Genomic DNA, 13,254 nt, shown 5'->3' with positions numbered 1-13,254 from the left:
AAAAATTATTAAAATATTTGTTCCAGATAGTGCCTGTCTGTATACCACAGGAGTCGGGTGGCACCTTCATTGGGGAGGATGGGCTCGTGGTAATTGCTGGAGCAGCAGAATTAGTGGAACGTATCAAATACATCAAACACATGGTTTCCATACAGTTTTAGATACTCAGGCAGCACAATGGCAATTTCCACCCAACACAAGCAGTCATATTTTCTAACTCTCGGCTGATATAAACTACAATATGAATTAGCTAATAGCAATTACTATGTAGAATTAATCACATCACAGGTGAGCTCAACATTGATCGAAATATATCCGACGATTAGTTTCAGCGCGCAGCCAGGCATTTTTTCCTCACAGAAACCGAAGATAATAAAAGACGAGATGAGTTTGGTCTGTTTATAGTATGCATGTTGAAGGGGTGTGTCATCTACCGTGGTTCACATCCCACCATTAATTTCCGGAAGTCCTCAAAAAATTAGTGAACTCTTACTCACCTAATTTTGTTATAACATCTTTGGTCAAATAGCCGTGAAACCCAGAATGCATTGTATGTCAACAAACATGGCTACACAGCTGGAATTAGTTTAGCTCATCATAATCAGTACAATCTTCAAAAAAATATTTTACACACATAATATGTGCCCATTACAATCTGTGTAAGAATCGGAATGCATAAATTGTCACCAAGAATTGAAAACACGTGAATATGACCGTAAATACACAAATAATTGCCACACAACATTTTCTGATAGTGATTTATTGACACAAGTGGAGCGTTCCGGCAGTCAACCACGTAACCTCCCACTCTGTGCCATTCAGTGTTGTTGTTTATGTATGTAGCTAGTGAGCTAAACTGTAGCATTAGCAATGTCTTTCAAAAGGAGACAACTCACAAATGTGGGAATTCTGGAGATTTTTTAAAATTCTGACAATGAGTCTCAGTATGAAAGTCAGGAATCAGATTCTGACAGTGAGGAGCTGCCCCCCAACCTTGTAGCCATTGAGAAACCTGAATCTGAATTTCCCTTGTCCACTGACGAAGTACCAGGTCCCTTTGAAGATGCTGGTGGTGATGGAGGCAGACCGACAGTGGATGAAGTACAGGAGTTCTGTGGTAGCTGGAAGGTCACCAGTCATTTCACCCCTCCTGGCCCTGCTGTTTGCTTTGACGAGTCCCAGTCTGGAGTGCAACGCCCCTTGCCATTTCCAACTGAGGCAGAGTGCTTCAAGTTGTTTCTGACAGAGGAGCTGGTGGGAAACATAGTAGAGGAGACCAATCGCTATACCTTGTAGCTACAGGAGATGAGAGAGTCAGGAGTGAGGGGGAAACTCGCTAAATGGGTGACAACCACAATTAGTGAAATGTATACCTTCCTGGTGACAGTCCTCCTCATGGGGATAGTAAAGAAGAACTCTAAGAGAATACTGGAGCACAGATCCTATGTTTGCAACTCCCTTCTTTGCCACCCTCTTTTCCCAAGACCGCTTCCTAGTTCTGCTGCGATGCCTGCATTTCATCAACAATGCTACTGCCATCCTAAGTCACACGTTATACAAAATAAGAAATGTTTTCATCAGCCTGACATCAGCATTTGGTCGGGTCTTTGTGCCATACAAGGACCTATGCATTGATGAGTCCCTGATGTTATGGAAAGGTAGGCTGGCGTTCTGTCAATATATTCCCTCCAAAAGGCACAGGTTTGGAGTCAAGTTCCTTGTCATGTGCGACGTGAAGACAGGATTTGTCCAGGATATTATAGTTTACACAGGGTCCACCACTGACATCAAACATTATGAGGAGCTTGGGGTGTCCGGGTCCGTGGTGATGACCATGCTGGCTCCTCATCTCGGCAAGGGACACACTTTGTATGTGGACAATTGGTATAGCAGTCCCACACTCTTCCAGCATCTGATCTCCAACAGCACAGGGGCCTGTGGCACAGTCGTGTCGAACAGGAAGGGGATGCCGGCATTCGGATGCAGGAAGATGCAGAGAGGGGAGGTGGAGTTCCAGGAGAACAGTCAACAGCTGGCAGTAAAGTGGCATGACAAACGAGACGTTCATGTCCTCTCCACTGTCCATACAGCAACCATGTCGGCCACAGGGAAGGTGGACCACCTGACGGGAGAGAGAAAGATCAAACCAGATTGTGTGCTTGATTATAACCTCAAAATGGGGGCCGTGGATAAGGCGGACATGATAAACAGCTTTGTGGAATGCACTCGGAAAACGACCAAGTGGTATAAGAAGATATTTTTCCATCTGATCGACACTGCTGTCCTCAACGGCAGCGTAGTTCACTGCCAACTAACAGGTGAGATGATTACTGAACAAGGTATTTTTGTAATTGGATGTACAGTTCACATACAAATCCATTATGCAATTATAGTGACAATATCTCACCCACCTACCCACTGCCTCATCATCCTCTAACTTTCCTCATTCTCCCCACTCCCTCATAGGTAAAGTAAATACCTACCAAAAATACAGAGATAACCTCATGAGAGCTGCTGGAGGAGCACCACACCCCTCGACGCCCATCCACTGGGGGTCGTCCTGCTGTAGACAATCCTCTACGCCTCACTGCACGGCATTTTCCCTGCAAAGTCCCTCAAACTGCTGCTCATGGTAGTCGCACACGGAGGCACTGCAAAGTCTGCCTGTCTGGCGCCAGGAGAAGTAAGCAGAGGAAGATGACAAAGATGGCAGTGTTTAGCTTGTGATACACCTCTATGTATTTCACCATGCTTTGAGGAGTATCACATGCTCAAGCATTATTGAGCATATCTGCAGCAAAAAGTGACTGACTGACCTGACAGGTGACCTGCCATGATACTATGCCTTTAGAGATGGGGGTGGAAATGCAGTTGTTGTTCAGTCACTGCATGGATATTAAATATGGGTTATGCATATTCCGTTTTTTGTCCTCTAGTAAAACAAGTTGTTGAACCAACTACCAATACTGCAATAAAATAGATGACTATTACATATTGGCATATGTGTTTTCTTGCTGTGTTTTCATTCAGTACAACTGTTAAGTTGTACGTTAGCATACGTTAGCATACAAAAGCTGTCATTCTGTACGTTAGCATACAAAAGCTGTCATTCTTCAGCTCCAAAGATGTCCAGCTCTAGTTATGATATTGGCAAATAATGTTTGTGGTTTCTGAAAGTACAGAATAAAGAGGAATTATTAATTAGAATACAATATAAGGATATCGCAATACAACAATACTACAAAGAAGTAACATAATAAACACTGCTATAAAAATTGTTTATTGCATTGACAAAATCACAGATTTGAGTTATAACAGTAAGAGGGAGGGCAGAACAGAGCTATGTTGAATAGACCAAATAAACAAACCATGGTCATATTTTTATCTAGGCAAGTCATTTAAGAACAAATTATTATTTACAATGATGGCCTACACCGGCCAAACTCGGGTGTCTACCAGGGTGTCTGTAGTGACTGAGATGCAGTGCCATAGACCGCTGCGCCACTTGGGAGTCATAAGTACAGGGTAGCTTCAAAATACAACACAATAGTTCTCTGACGCAACTAGCATTGTTTTACAGAGCAAATAGAATAATGTAGCTACGTAAACACGATTGACTATAACTCCATAAAGGCTATTAAATGTGTAACGTTACCCCACGTGTCCGCGGTTATAAGAAATATATTATGATCCATACATACAGTGAGCTACAGCAGAAACGGCATACGGAAACTATTATAACGTAACAAGGCACTTACTTTGATAGAAACGCTGCCTAGATTTGAACCAGGGAGTCTGTAGTGACGCCTCTAGCACTGATGTGCGGTGCCTTTGACCGCTGCACCACTTGGGAGTCATAAGGCCACACAGCTTCAAAATACAACACAAGATAATACTTCTCTGACGCAATTAGCATTGTTTTACAGAGCTAATAGACGAATGTAGCTGCATAAGCACGATTGTCTATAACACCATAAAGGTTATGAAATGAGTAACGTTACCTCACGTGTCCGCGGTTATAAAGAATATACACAAATATATTATGCTCCATACATACAGTACGCTACAATATAAATGTGGAATGGAAAATGTGAACACGTGTGCAGATCCTGTTCTGACGGGAGATGAGCAAATGTTTGCAGACGTGAACTGCACAAACAATTGGGAAGTGCTTGGGGAATTTTGTCCGTGTCAGAAATGTCCCAAAAATGTAATTGTCCGCAAAAGTAAAAATGACTATTTTTATGTGAATGAATGAGGAGGCGGAACACACCTAAATTCAAACTGTTTTTAGAAAATAAAAACTTGTTAGAAAATCATTTGAAATTGAAACAGCCTATAAATATAAACAGGCTGCGTGCTTTAGTTGGAGGGCAGCGCGGGTAAAATGTACTGTTTACGTATCAATCACATTCTGGAATGGAGAGAACATTCTAACATCACGTGCATAAAAAACTCACGCTGGGGCGACCGTTAGAGATATTTGGAACTCACGCATGAAAGGGTCTTCTTGACCCATTTCTTTATCAGTGGAAGGCTTTTATGGGGCTTATGTCTTTTGCCTGACAGGATGTGTATAAATTGAGTATTTCTACGCCTGGAAGATAAACAGAATTGATGTGGTATTTTGTTGCTGTGCTAAAAGACTGTCCCCTTCCTCATGGTAAAATAAGTTAGTGGTTCTCTCAGCCAAGCCACCACATCTTGTAGAGTGGATCATTTAGCTAGCGGCCCTTGTTGACATGTTTGTCGCTCCTCCTCTCTCCCGGCAGGTAATGACGAGACATAAAACCAATCCTGGAGATGCCGAAGAGAAGAGACATTCTTGCCATCGTGTTGATAGTGTTACCGTGGACTCTGCTCATCACCGTTTGGCACCAAAGTGCAATCGCTCCGCTGCTCGCCATCCGCAAGGGTACATACTCAATCTCCACTTTCTCATATGTCCTCTGTTGCATTCAATAGCCAATGTATACAATCCAATTCAATCACATGCCCAGTCACAGAACATAATGGTACAGTACATACAGTACAACACATGCCTTCCACAGGGTCTGTTACAGATCCCTATGTGGTGGTGTGCATCATCAGATTGTAATATAGGTCAATTGTCAGTTAAGGCTATCCAAAAATGAACTTCTTGGTAAGTGTCCTTTGATTCGCACAGTCCCATCCGCAGCTTGTGCTTGGAGTAAAGCTAATTTACACGCAGCATATGGTCTTCAGCAGTCATTCAGCTAATATATTTAGCAGTTAAACTGTAGAAGACTTTTCAAATCAAAAGGAGACTAGATTCATTTCAAATGGCCTTTAATCAGCATCTGAAATAGTAATAATCATAATAATCACTGCTCCCTAAAAGCTCCCAGGCAGGCTTTATAGAATCTCCTGAGTTGGTGTTTATGTGGCTCCCACATACTGTTCACAAGCCTGAGACGTTATCACACACTCACATTATGAACCCCCCTCTCCATAAATGTGACTCCAAGTGACCTTAATAAACCAACAGTCTGATATGTCAAGTACAGTACTCTGTCTAGTGAACAGAACCATATTAATAGGCCCAATGCATCTGTTTGTTTTTATCTCAATATCACATCACTGTGATTGTTTTCAAATAAAATGGTCAAAAATAAACAAAAATAGCTTCTTAGCAAACAGCAATTTCTCAATCAAGAATTTTACTAGGACTGTCTGGGAGTGGTCTGAGTGAGGGGCCTAATTATTCCAACCTCAGTGTGGAAATATACATAAAACACAGAAAAATACTTTTTTTGACTTCACTGGGCCTTTAAGGTGACCGTAAATCAATAGCGTTCTTTGCCTCCTTCCATTTGGCATCCAGGTGAAATGTAAGATGTAAAATAGGCAGGTCTCCACAAATCAACTGGAGCCTTTCCTTTGTTTTGTCTTAAGAGTAGCAGGGATTTGCCAGAATGCTTTTTGTCAGCCACCGCAGAACATCTGGCCCTCAGGAGATTGTGTGAATCTGCTGTGTGATGTAGAAATATCATGTTTCTGTCTGAGGTGAAAACCTCCTCTCTAACTGAGCACTGATAAAGACTGCCTTGAACTATGGAACAATGTGGAGAAATGAGAAATGAACTACCTTAATGATCCAATAATGATATTAGATCCATCATAGAGGGCTATGGGTGCCACATAATCATAGCTCCACTACTGGAATAGACCCTGTCCCTGCCATGGCTGTTCCAGCTGAATGAGTAGGGGCAGCCAGGGGAGCCGCTGCCCTAACCAAACTGTAGCCATGTTGTCCGCTCACTTCACGCTGCCTGCTTTCACTCTTTGCTGCCTGTCACCACCTAGTAAAAGAAAAAAGATCTTTATCATACCAGAGAGGCTTGCAGTACATCGGCACTGACTCTCAGGTACTTGCCTCTTGGATTGTGCCACTTGAGATTATTCAGTGGGAAACCCCTCCCCCGGGGCGTGCTAATGCCTTATATGTCTTCCTGTTCCCCTGCAGATGACGGAGCCGACGGAGGACGGAGGGACGTGGGCCAGGCCAGCGACTCTAAGGAGTACTGCTCCTCTGATAAGGACATAGTTGAGGTGGTGAGGACGGAGTACGTGTACACACGGCCGCCACCATGGTCCGACGTGCTGCCCACCATCCACATCATCACCCCAACCTACAGCCGCCCGGTCCAGAAGGCAGAGCTGACGCGGCTGGCCAACACCTTCCTCCACGTGGCCAACCTGCACTGGATCCTGGTGGAGGACTCTCAGAGAAGGACCCCGCTGGTCACACGCATGCTCAGGGAAACGGGCCTCAACTACACCCACCTGAACGTGGAGACTCCCAGGAACTATAAGCTGCGTGGGGACACGCGGGACCCCAGGATCCCCCGGGGCACCATGCAGAGGAACCTGGCGCTGCGCTGGCTCAGAGAGACCTTCAATTCCAACAGCAGCCAGGCGGGCATTGTCTACTTCGCTGATGACGACAACACCTATAGTCTGGAGCTATTTGAGGAGGTCAGTCTAGGCCTGGGGCTCAGTGGCATCTCATTGCCAAGTCTGGTCCACTATATTCCCTTTAGTAACACTGGTGGTAGCACAATGGTAGTGGGGAGTTTACAGCAAATAATTTAAGAATTAATCACATTTATTTTAATTTGGAACTATTTTTGCACATTGAATGATGGCTACTTCTACTCCTAGTAGTAATAGATTGTGGTTATTGCCTGAAGTATTTTGATTCCCATTACCAACAACAGTGGTCCAAGGATAAGTTTGAACTTGGTAATTAGTGCCTCAGGCTATCCATTTTGACTCAAGACACATTGGCTTGGCTTGAATGGATGCTGTTGGGCCCTGGGGCATTAGCCTCAGGTCTTGTTAGTGTGAACGGGGCAGGTTGTAAATGATGCGCTCTGTATCGATGGGCCTGTCATTGCCTGATTTCCAGGGAAAGGTAGAGTGCTCTCCCTCTCCCTAGTAGCCCTCCATCACTTACACCCAGCACCAGCACTCTTTATAGGGGAGAGTAACGACCTATAGGGCTGAGCTTGAGCTAGCTGCCTTTGGGCTGACCGATAGAGAGAGTCAGTGAGAAACCACTCAGACCCAACTGACAGAGCAGTAAATATCGGACCATTCTCATAGACCTGCTAACAGGTGTAAGTCATGGAGGGGCTGGCTTTGGAGACAAGGCAGAAAACAGCTACATGTGAAGGGGTTTAAAGTAGACATCCGTCCAAGCGATTGCATGTTGTTATGATCTGGACATGAATTAACCTGACTGGAAAGAATGCCAGCTTGTTCAGCTTGACCTGACATTTGAAATATGAAACAGTTTACAAATTAAATCATTCATTGTCATGAACTTTTGCCCAGACTTGGCAGTAATTCAATATGGAAACACGGGTTACAAATACAACAGCTGAATAAAATACGTACAGCAAGGAACTGTAATGGCCAACCTAACCTTCTGGTATTGCACCATTACATAACATTAAGCAGATGCTCTTACCCAGAGCAAACCAGACCATGGGGAAACATTCCATGTTGAGAGACATGGGCAGAGACTCTGCTGTAAATTGTGAAAATTAAAATAGCTCATGAAATATGCATCTGCCATAGTTAAACTAAATCACTGTAAAGGGGTGCATTAATTATTAAGCTTTCGTAAAAAAATGCTTATGTTGCCTTTCCAAAGCCACAAGGAATACTTACCGGCAGCGCCTGCCTTTTATCATATCTAGCCTTCTCCTTCAGCATCCACATTCAACATTGTGAACCAGATCACTTAGAATAGAATATATCACCTAAATTGAATCGTTTTTTTACATCATAAAATAAGTATTTGATCTAAAAGGTAAATATGATATTGCTTCTGGTTTAGATATCATTGGGTGTACTGATGATAATGGGGCACCGTTTAGGAGTTGAATTAAGCCATCAATTCCATGTATTAAAGACAGATAATCAACCTATAGCAGTATAATTACCCGCAAGCAGTATCAGCCTATTTCTGATGACAACTCACTTTAGAGCTTCTGTGAACCAGTACAGATCCTCATCTCGTCACCCTCTCCTGTGCTCCAGATTGATTAATACACCTCGACGTCTACCGTCTCCCTTTAAAGATTTGGATTAGTTTCCTTTGTTGTGCTCAGACTTCAAGAACATAGGCAAGCTGTCTCTGTGGGCCTCCCCATCACTCGCATCGCCCCAGTAAAGGAAAGAGTTTACACACACAGAGACAGAGAGAGAAAGAGAGAGAGACAAGAGGAAACTTAGCAGAAACACTTCAAATCCACAAAAATGGGGTAGCACTTTGTGGCATTTCCATCAGCTCAGCTCTAAACTGAGGAGAGACTGGGTGCCATTTTAGCACTGATTCCCATTAGTGGCAGCCTTGGAAACATTAATTTTCACATTGTAGCATGGAGGGAGAGAGGCAACGCCCCTGATGATGCCTGAGACAGTTTTATTCAAGAACCAAACCCTTGAGGAAAACAGATATTTCACTCATAGGAAAGATGCATGATCTAAACTAGTGATAAAGGTCAGTTTTCTAATTATCAGAAATCACACATGACCCTTGAGAGAAGGTGATGTCATCCCTAACACACAATTATGTGAAATATTATCTGGGTGGCTAGCCTGGCAGAGTCCTGTTCTTGGTGGCCCAGATGTGTTTCCAAACTTCACACAGACACGTCTCCTCTCTGATCCGCTGGGCTGATGGGTTATCATCAGATAAGGCTAGAATACTGGGACACACACAGGGAGAGACCTGTTTCCACAGTGTTGTCCCACCCACCACATACCTCCTCTCTCCACTACACACCTCATTTAAAAAGCACTTCTACAACAGAACACCAGCACCACTATTATTTCTACTGCATTGAGTGTGGATACATTACTCTACAGTTCACCCCTCATTAGAAAACTTCCTTTCATGACTCTCTCGCTGCCAGTGGTGCAGAAACACAGTTGACAAAGAGTGGGCTGCCGGGAGATCGTTTGATGCTGGAAGATTAAAGGACAAACCTGAGCCTCTGAGGAATGGAAGAGGCTCGGCTCCTTTCAAGCATCTCCTCAACCAACCTGCTCTTCTACTCCCATCCACTCTGTATAATGGCCCTGGTCCTTAAACCCACTTAGCTCTGTCCATGTTTACTCTTCTTAGGGTGGGTCCATCACGGTGGACCTGCAAGTCTCCTGTGATACATGCAACATACACATTGTATATTTTAGCTTATCTGACTCTATTTGTATCATTGTTTGCAATGAAAACTATAATGAATGTATTTTGCTTTGTTGGCACATCTCGTATAGACACTGATACACTGATCCTGTTAATTAAAAATACAAACAGTGCAAGGATGCTTAACTTTCTCTGTCCTCTCTTCTTCTCCATCCAGATGAGGTCAACAAGGAAGGTATCTGTATGGCCTGTGGCCTTCGTTGGTGGTCTGCGCTACGAGTCGCCCAAGGTCAACGCAGCGGGCAAGGTGTACGGCTGGAAGACTGTATTCGACCCTCACCGGCCCTTTGCCATCGACATGGCAGGCTTCGCCATCAACCTGCGGCTCATCCTCTTCAAGCCCCAGGCCTACTTCAAGCTGCGGGGAGTGAAGGGAGGCTACCAGGAGAGCAGCCTGCTCCGAGAGCTGGTCACACTCAATGACCTGGAGCCCAAAGCTGCTAATTGCACTAAGGTAATGCACAGCAGATGGAGCAAAATAGATGCTTTCTTTTTACATGTTATACTCTGTAATTTTACACCAGAATATCCTAATTTTATCTATTGGTATTTTATATAATGTCAGGCAAATGATAAATCCATACTCTGATGATCCTCTGGTGGATCTTGCAGTGGCAAGTTCACTCTCTCCAAAACAACTTTATATATAACCAGGTGCTAAAAACGTCAGCGGATCTATTAGGTCACTGGCAGGCTCCCCACACATAGTGGGTGTGATTGTAAAAGGCTTCAGGGCACAGTGTGGTGTTTCATACCCACTTCATCTCCGGCCTGGCTGTTCCCTGTCTGGCCCTGGCCCCAGACCCAGCCGCTAAGCCTCTCCCTGGGCAGAGAGGAGTCGAACAGGAGCCTTAGCTAACCACCACTCACACTCACAGGATGGGATATTCAGCCTGATTATATTCAGGACTCCTGGAGGGGAGTAGATGAAAGGGGGGGGCGTCCTAGCATGCATTCAGCCCAGATGAGCACAGGGAGAGGGATGGGGGATGAGCCGTGCTCCGGCACCTATCCTCCTTATAATCTACCTCTTCAGACGCCAGTGTGACTATTAACCTCATCTACACCTGGGTAAAGGGAGAGTTAGTTGGCTTCTGGTGGAGGCAGCTCAAACACACCTCATGCATAATTTGTTACTGAAGTGGAGGAGATGAAAGGCAGGGCTACTCAGAGACTGAAGGGAAGAAAATTAGCTCTATACGTCGATTCTTTTCCACCATCAATCTCCTGGATGTGTGTCCATTTTTCAGGGCCAATTCATCCCACTCCAAAGGCTTGATTGGGGCTATATTTACCGGTACGTGACGTACCCAAAATAACTGAGCTGCATCACTTACAAACAGCCAAAATGGGGGCACTCTCTATTCACTGTCATTTAATGTTGAGCCGACACGCCAGAGTACATTCTTACAGATAGGTTTCCTATTGTACCATCTGTACTGCTCTTGTTGCTATATATGGGAGTAGAAGAACATCACCGCAGCCCATGCGAAGAGGAGAGAGGTGTCGTGTCTTTGGCTATGCCAGATTAATTGATAAGACATGCTATTCTATAAAATAATTTATCCGTAATTAATATCACCTGATTGAGCTAATCATGTAAATGTAATTAACTAGAGAGTCGGGCACCACAAAATAATATTTATAGAGCTGTTATCTTCCGAATAAACTCTTAAAGACCTAGTAATATTTTACATCAATAGCAGTCAATATCAATCGTAATTTTACTTCAGTCTCATAATCTGAAAGTTGTAAATTCTTGGTTATCTGCAAGAACCCTGGCTAACAAGTTGAATCAGCAATACAAAATTGGGTTTAATGATTTATTTACTAAATACTTAACTAATCACACAGAATTCACATACACACAATTAATCATAACTTGATTACAAATTACGTCATAAAGGAAAACGTCCCTAGCGGGCGGAACAGATATGATAGCTTGTTACACAAAGGAAAAGGGTCTGGGTTGAGTGAAAGAGTGGGAGACTGAGGAACAAAGGGAAAAAGCTGTTCTATCGTAAATACAGTATCTTATGCATTCTAAATTACCGCCCATTTGGAAAAGGAAAATGCAATAAATATCTACTCTGAGCTGTGCTTCAGTAGGTTGGTGGTAGATGGAAGGCCGTGTTGCCAAACTGAGTCCTTTGAAGAATGTCTCTGGTTGCCAATTGGATACGTTGTAGTAACGTCGTTGGGTGATAGACGGAATACTCTGTCTGTTCCTTCCTAACCCTTGTTGCATCTGTTGTTGCTAACTCAATGGCTAGGAGGTATCACTTCTGTAGTGAATAAGAGTTCAAAGTTCATGCCATTCGCAACCAAAGCTCATGCTGATGTTGGCTTCGTTCTGTAATTATTATCTGAACCATTCTGACATAGGCCCGTCGTCCCCGCATCTTCGGAACAGGAAGTTCTATTGTCGTCAAGGGCTTATATAGGAAAGGAGAAAAGGGGTGTGTTTCATAGTTTACAACCTCTGTCTCTTCACGTGGGCGGGCCACTGAGTGAGCAGCCCTAACTTATGAAAACCCACATCTCACATTTTAGAAGCTAAAATCACATTTCATCCCATTACAAATAATTTCATATTCAAACATTTAAATTGAACAACAATTCCATGTGAATCCGATAACTCTGATGTGTAGACTTTCCAATGTAGAGTTTATGTAATCTTATCATTGATGAGAATGTCTCAGATGACAACCGAACTGACATCATATTCATTAAGTACCACTGCATATGTTCAACTGTTCGGATTACCAGAATATAGTTCATTTCCCCCCACCTACTGATGTTCCCAGAATCTTTATGTTAACCAAGGGTTTTTGAAATGTAACCTCAGTAGGTTAGAGAGAGGAAAAAGGGGGGAAGAGGTATTTATGACTGTCATAAACCTATCCCCCAGGCCAACGTCATGACAGAGGAGAGAGGAGGAGTGAATGGGATCAGGAGAGAGGAGGAGTGAATGGGATCAGGAGAGATGAGGAGTGAATGGGATCAGGAGAGAGGAGGAGTGAATGGGATCAGGAGAGAGGAGGAGTGAATGGGATCAGGAGAGAGGAGGAGTGAATGGGATCAGGAGAGAGGAGGAGTGAATGGGATCAGGAGAGAGGATGAGTGAATGGGTGTGTGTTCGATCGAGAGAGTGTTGCCTGATGCTGATTCTTTTCTCTGATATTTCTCTACAGATTCTCGTTTGGCACACTAGGACGGAAAAACCTGTCCTTGTAAATGAGGGGAAAAAAGGATTTACAGACCCCAACGTGGAGATTTGACGTTGTCTCCTCGGGCAATGGTAAAGAGAGAAATTATTCAAATGAGGTCACATCTCAGACTTATTTTAGTCATTTAAAAAAAATAAATAATTTAGGACCTCTGGCGAACAGGAAAATGGTAAGCGTCCCAATGATAAGCACATTTCGGGATATTGTTTGACACCCACATTTTTGGGCTAAGAAGGTCACCAATAACTGTAAGCATTATTACATCCAATTGATCTGTACTGCAAA

At 43.6% G+C, this 13,254-nt stretch overlaps 1 protein-coding gene and 1 long non-coding RNA gene across 7 annotated transcripts in view; one reads left to right on the top strand and one right to left on the bottom strand.

The window, feature by feature from the left end:
* LOC139383088 (galactosylgalactosylxylosylprotein 3-beta-glucuronosyltransferase 1) overlaps window positions 1–13,254 on the top strand; it is a 117,125-nt gene that overhangs the window by 100,669 nt on the left and 3,202 nt on the right. For 5 of the 6 annotated variants that reach the window (XM_071127395.1, XM_071127398.1, XM_071127397.1 and 2 more), the window contains 4 exons: window positions 4,773–4,915; window positions 6,488–6,999; window positions 9,897–10,193; window positions 12,934–13,040. In XM_071127395.1, the coding sequence (XP_070983496.1) occupies window positions 4,804–4,915; window positions 6,488–6,999; window positions 9,897–10,193; window positions 12,934–13,020 (1,008 nt within the window). In that variant the 5' untranslated portion in view covers window positions 4,773–4,803 and the 3' untranslated portion in view covers window positions 13,021–13,040. Of the gene's footprint in view, window positions 1–2,626; window positions 2,684–4,772; window positions 4,916–6,487; window positions 7,000–9,896; window positions 10,194–12,933; window positions 13,041–13,254 lie in introns of those variants that run through there. The other variant, XM_071127401.1, reaches the window with a different exon arrangement.
* On the bottom strand, window positions 745–2,885 carry LOC139383090 (uncharacterized). Its single transcript, XR_011628691.1, has 3 exons — window positions 2,817–2,885; window positions 2,484–2,664; window positions 745–2,122 (listed from the first exon to the last, which is right to left on the bottom strand). It is a non-coding gene; the product is annotated as an uncharacterized lncRNA (long non-coding RNA).

This window comes from Oncorhynchus clarkii, chromosome 24 (assembly GCF_045791955.1).
Source record: "Oncorhynchus clarkii lewisi isolate Uvic-CL-2024 chromosome 24, UVic_Ocla_1.0, whole genome shotgun sequence".
Lineage (NCBI taxonomy): Eukaryota > Metazoa > Chordata > Actinopteri > Salmoniformes > Salmonidae > Oncorhynchus > Oncorhynchus clarkii.
The sequence above is the reverse complement of the archived record's forward strand: the minus strand, read 5'-3'. Positions and strand labels throughout refer to the sequence as shown.